The sequence below is a fragment of the Hippoglossus stenolepis genome, chromosome 3, assembly GCF_022539355.2.
Source record: "Hippoglossus stenolepis isolate QCI-W04-F060 chromosome 3, HSTE1.2, whole genome shotgun sequence".
Lineage (NCBI taxonomy): Eukaryota > Metazoa > Chordata > Actinopteri > Pleuronectiformes > Pleuronectidae > Hippoglossus > Hippoglossus stenolepis.
In genome coordinates, this window is record NC_061485.1 from 26,328,006 (window position 1) to 26,334,005 (window position 6,000).

The 6,000-nt window shown below is 39.1% G+C and overlaps 1 protein-coding gene across 2 annotated transcripts; it reads right to left on the reverse strand.

Annotated features, from left to right (window-relative positions):
* Positions 1-773: 773 nt before the first annotated feature.
* acot8 (acyl-CoA thioesterase 8) lies at positions 774-5,694 on the reverse strand. Of its 2 annotated transcripts, none has more exons than XM_035152784.2 (6): positions 5,458-5,694; positions 4,194-4,330; positions 3,751-3,976; positions 2,687-2,844; positions 2,183-2,374; positions 774-1,064 (listed from the first exon to the last, which is right to left on the reverse strand). In XM_035152784.2, exons 1-6 carry the CDS (start codon positions 5,658-5,660, stop codon positions 946-948), a joined length of 1,035 nt encoding a protein of 344 aa, XP_035008675.1. In that variant the 5' UTR covers positions 5,661-5,694; the 3' UTR covers positions 774-945. The 2 variants fall into 2 exon arrangements, with proteins under 2 accessions (XP_035008675.1, XP_035008674.1); XM_035152783.2 differs by having other exon boundaries at positions 2,174-2,374.
* Positions 5,695-6,000: the final 306 nt, after the last annotated feature.

The window sequence follows — 6,000 nt, forward strand, 5'->3', positions numbered from 1 at the left end:
CTTGTTTTCTTTCCTCACTGTATTCAGTTCATGTGTCTTGAATTCAGATCATGCAGAATGCTGCTGTTCGCATTTTAACCAACACCAAGCTTAGGACCCATACCTCTCCAACTCTCGCCTCCATTCCTTGGCTGCCATTATATTGACTGATTGATTATAAGATTCTTTAAAATAACTTTTAAAGCTCAGCAGAGTTGGACCCCCAGTTGTATTAGAGATACTAACTCCCTAATCTAAGATCTTCCAACCAACACACGATAGTAGTTCCTAAGAGTCAAGGGTTGTAACTTAGGGTGAACAGGCTTCTGTCATCAGGGCACAGAGGCGCTGGATCTCCTTCCCTGAGGTAATTAGACTTGGCAGCATGTTACCAGTTCATAAAATCATTTCTTAAAACAAATTTTTAGGAAAGCCATTTAATCCGGATGCTGTTTGTTTTTAATGTTTGATTTAGTTTTCCACCTCTGATCACAACTAAGCTCTGTGCCAGGATATCTGTCTAATATTGTATTATTATATATCTATAAGCACACTGATAGTGCCAATGTTGCTCTTATGTTTGTGTGATGACCTACCGAAAGCTTGATGAAACAAACTTCGATGCTTTGTATTTGTTATGTTGACAGAAAACGATGTGTCAAATCAGTGACACTAAAAGTATAAGCAGATCTTTGCAGTAGAATATGGTCTCGACATTGATGAATATCAAATAAAAGTATGTCATGAGCCGCAGCTCATAGAAAAAATCTCATCTAACAAATGAGAAGCATGTCTCCATTAGAACCTCTTCTTTATTGACTGCCAAGAACATTAGATTTAGCATGTTCTTGATACAGAAATCATAAACCCTAAAATCAATATATTTACATTAAATTAATCTATTTATAAAATGATAAATAAATTCACATCATCAGAGTTATACATAAATTAGACTTAGGAATGTGTTTAAAGTTTGCTGGGCTCTGTGAGGGATTTCACTCTCAAGACGCCCTCCTGGGAACAGGACACAGCCAGGACCCCGTCTCTTCTCCACAGTCTGCCTTGAACCAGTCCTCTACTGCCCCCTGCAGGACACAACACAAACCACGTTAGACAAAAGCACGATGCACAGGACTGATCTGTCTCCAGGATTTTGACAAGGTCGGCTGACACGAGCTGCAACAGTTGCGTTCAGGTTGAGTATTGTCACTGATTTTGAATCGATTCCATACAGATTCATAAGGTTCTAAATTGATTTCTAACTTGATTCAATTCAATATCAGTTATTATATCAGTTATAACCAATATTGCTTGGATATAAAAGAGATCCTCAGAGAACAAAGGGTGTTAACTGTACAAGGAACCTTCTAAACTGATGCATTATTACATTTCAATGATAGTACTAATATTTTGCACTAACCTCACATATACTGATATACTATATTGGACTGACAGATTTGTTTGTGTAGCTCTTATCAAAATTAACAATGTACAACATACCACTCTGAAAGTCTCTGTGGTTTAGAGACCCATGTTAAACTATTTTACATTCTTTTATATAATCACGCCTGGAAAACTCAAACAGCCTTTTTACATGCCTGAATAGAAAATGTGTAGAGATTCTTCAGACAGAACTCAGCTGCCAGGCTTTTCATCAGAGTCAACAGGTTGGAACACATCACCCCGGTTTTAGCCTCTTTACACTGGCTTCTAATAGGTTATAGGAATTGATTTCAAGGTTCTTTTAAGTACTTACAAGGCACTTAATGGTCTGGCTCCTCAGTATATTACAGATCTTTCATCCCCATACAACCATGATTGTGTGTAAATTGTAGATCCTCCGGCAGGGGCCCTTTAACTGGATTCTTGGTGAAAGACTAAGGGGGATAGAGCTTTTGAAATAAGAGCTCATAGGCTCTGGAACACAAGGAAATACCTTAGGCTGAGTCAGTAACTTCCCTTAAAGCAAAGCTTAAAACTTACTTGTATCGTACCGGATTCCCTGACTTTATCTAATTCTAGTTATTATTATTGTAATGGGTGCATACTTAAATATCTGTCACACTTTTAGTGTTTTTTTTCTATTTTTTTCTTTGATGCTTGCATTTAAAATATTACTGCGTGGCTGCAGTAGTTTGTAGCACTGTGACACACTCAGACAACAAATGAACCACAACAGATGAGAAGCACACACCACACTGACCTGCCCATGGGCTGTCGCACTCGTATAACATCCACTCGTCGCTGCGGAAAGTGGTGTGGAACCACATGGCATGGTCCAGAGAGGCCACGAACTGGGCCCTGTAGCTGGGGTAAGGCAACAGTGCAGTGCCCAGGAATGCAAAGTCTGACACATATGCAGCCACGCAGCAATGCAGCTTCATGTTGCCTTCACCTACATGAACACAAATATAAAACATATCATCAAATTTAGCTTATAGTGTCTTATAAGTCTCACATTTTCATTTATTTTCCCATTGAAACTTTTTCCCCCAACGTTTTTTTTCTTTTTTCTCAGTTTGCTCAATTTTTTAATTTTGATACTTTCATCATGATAGCATTGATTGATTGTTTTAGCTGCAGCAAATATTCAATACACTTAAAAATTAGACATGGACGTAGAATTATAGGATGTCGCTTCAAATTCTATTCCATATAGGTAACACATTGTTGCAAAGGGCAGAATAATTAATTAAGATCATTTTACCAATATATCCTTGTGCTCGCACCCAGAACAGCTTCTTCGGCTCACAGGCAGCAGGTCTGTAAGAGGGTAGTGGCTGGACTGGCTTTATCTCAATGGGGATCTCATTAGCCAGCAGTTTGTTAAGGCCTTGTCTTAATTTCTCCGACAGGTCTGGTTTACTGTAAAATAACAGAAGATCATGATTGAGGAACACCATCTGCAGGGCAATTCAAGGACTTATTTAGCAAATGTTTTTCTGTTAAAGAGTCAATGTGTCAGCTGTTAGTGGACCTGCTTCAGACAGCACCTCTGTGAGCTTCTACTGGGATACTGTTTCAAATAAAATGAACAAGTGAGAATGGCATATATATTTTGTGATGTTTGTTTTCTATTCAGGTAACACAGCTTGATCCAATTTCATGTTTGAAGCTTAAATGAGTCCTCCATCTTTGTGGTCTACTGCAATCTGTCCATCTACTTTTATCACATACTTGGATACAACCGTCACTTCCACTTTTTCTTCTTAATAAATTGAACAAGATCCAGTAAAAATCGCTATATGATCAATTTCACAATGTATAGGACGTACCAATGGACAGTGATAATAGGCTTTCACTACAATGAGGGTACAAACTGCTCTTGAATCAAAGCCACAAGAAGTTTTTTGACATTCATGTGATCACATTGAAATCATTTAGATATTTGAATGATCAATCAACTTTTCCAGTAACCTCATTCTTCTATGTTACTGCCTTATATATTCAAATTTTCATCTTCTCAATCATTTCACTGCTTTTTTCCCTCTTTCTCCCCCTCAGGCACTGTTCATGGAAAAACAGCAGACACTGTAGTTGAGTTTTTCCAAATGTAAATTTCAGTGCTGAATCCACAACAAAAATGAATTTAACCTTGATTTTAATGGGATGATGGCAGAAATCTTGAATTAAAACTGGAAACCACTGATGGTACCTTCTAATGTAATATTCTAATCTAACCAACTGAGAATAAAAGCTCCACATATGCCTTGCTATACATGTGTGTTTTGTCTGTATTAGTGCCTTGTTAATGACAAAAGGTTATTCTACTTGAGATGAAGATGAATAAGCTCCTCCACAGTGAGTAGGTCTTCAGGCGGAGGGACCACCGGCATGGTAAACTGATGCTGCACGGGGCTCGGCTGCAGCTTGTGGAAGGACGCTTGGCAGACCAGTATTGGCTGTCCGTGCTGGATGGCCCTCACGGAGCGCACTGTGAAACTACGACCATCTCTTGTGCGGTCCACCTGATACAGCACCGGAACCTTAGGATCCCCTGAAAAACATCCAGAAGACATCTGAAGAGAAACAGTAATGAAGACTCTGTGCACAATTATCTGGAACGTTTTATTGATTATTGGTAGATGAGGAACTGTTGAATGTATAACTCTGTGAAACAGTCTATTCTTTTCTTTAAAATCTTGCTCTGAATCAATTAACACTGTCTAATATCACATGTTCAGTTCATGCTGTATGGGGTCAGCTCATCTTACCTGCTCGCACAAAGTAACAGTGCAGAGAATGGGCATGGAGGTTATCATCGACAGATTTGGCCGCGGCCACAAGGGCCTGACCGATTATTTGACCTCCAAACAAACGCTTGGAGCGTGGTATCCAGTGATGCGTCCCTCTGGGGGAAATTAGAAAAACAAATAAAACATTCAAACAGTTGCACCCAACTAAACCTAATATAGTATAATAAAACAATCATCCAATAAGTGATACCTCCATGATGGGTCTAATGTTAAGTTTGTTAAAACAGGTGTAGATGTGATTGTGAGGTCATTTTGAAGGCTGAAGTTTGTGATACTATTCATCTGTATCGTATTTTACATTAAAGTTTTTTATGAAATTTAGTCTGCTCATTGATTTGAATGAGAGTAAGTTCATTGAAACCACCACCTGTTTATTTTACAGGTGGACTCATAACTATGAGATACAAATTATATAGTGTTCTGCATTTTGTATAAATATCTGTGCATTAAGAACACATTAAGAACAAAACAGCAGGGGGGGCTGCAATGTTAGCATTTCTGCACTTCCGGTTCCCTCATCCCAAAGTTAGAAGCTTGGAATAAGGTCTGTGGTTCACACAAGCTCAGCAAAGACATTATCATGTTCTATTTCATGACACAAAATACACCAGTAAAAACATCACTGGTGACTTTTTAAAAGGCGGATGCTAACATAGACTACATGAGACTACACAGGTTGTCGACGACATTTAACGTCATCAAGCCGAACACGAAAACTACTCATCAATAGTCCGCATTTACATCCTCGTTGTGTTTATACTGTCCTCTGCAGAACACGTGGGAGAGACTAACTAAATCAGAAATAGGAACTTTATGGTGGTGACGCATAAGTCGTGTGACCGTGCGGTAGTTCGTGTGGTACAGACTAATGTCAGCGGGCTTCAAAGCACACAGACGTTGTGTTCATTTGATGGCATTGTGTGGCTGAGCAAAACGTGTTAGTGTCATAAAGTTGAGTTGGTTAAAGAGCATATTTCCTGCAGGATTATAAACACCAGTGAAAAAAGACACAGGGGCTGATAGTCTAACCGTTTAGATGTGAAACTCAGGTATGAGCCCTGTAGTAGCCTCTGGTTTCTACACTAAACAATGTTCCTTACAGCGCTGCACACAGAGTACGTCAATATGGGAATATAAAAACTTCGAGGTAGTAGTGTCCTATTTACGGTGAACCCGACAGACCCAGCTGCCATGTCGTCACAGCTGTGCACAGTGACCTCACCTGTACAGGTCTACATCCAGCTTTTCTAAGTTCAACACGCTGGTGACCAGGACGCTTTTCAGGTCCTTGGTGAACTGAGCTTCAGCTCCACGTTCAGGTCTGTCCGGGCTCCCATCCTCTGGTGAGCCAGCGCCCCCTGAACCATCACAGCTCTTAGTTAAACCGCTGACAGCGTTGGTAGCATCCGCCTCTGTGTCTGCCATGTTTCTCTACAGACTTCTTCTTGATGCCTCTTCAGACTCCTGACGCAGCGAAAACACATTGATGCCCCCTTCAGGTCAAGCACAGAACTCCACTGATAATTGTAAACCAATGACTGCATATACTGTATATATATTTACTTAAATGTATCTTTAAAAACAGTAAATAAAATCTTCATATCTTAATATACAGTGTATATATCATTTTATCTTTATAATCAGAGAATGTATCTTCATATTTTCATATACATGTATATATCTTCATATACAGAATATGTATCTTTTTATCTTTACAAACAGAGAACATATCTTTATGTAAAATGTATATATATCTTCATATATG

Coding starts and splice junctions, on each gene's coding strand:
- acot8 (XM_035152783.2), bottom strand. CDS start 5,660: ATGGCAGACACAGAGGCGGATGCTACCAACGCTGTCAGCGGTTTAACT. Junction 4,331..5,457: donor CTGGATGTAGACCTGTACAG/GTGAGGTCACTG, acceptor AATTTCCCCCAG/AGGGACGCATCACTGGATAC. Junction 2,375..2,686: donor GCGAGCACAAGGATATATTG/GTAAAATGATCT, acceptor GTGTTCATGTAG/GTGAAGGCAACATGAAGCTG.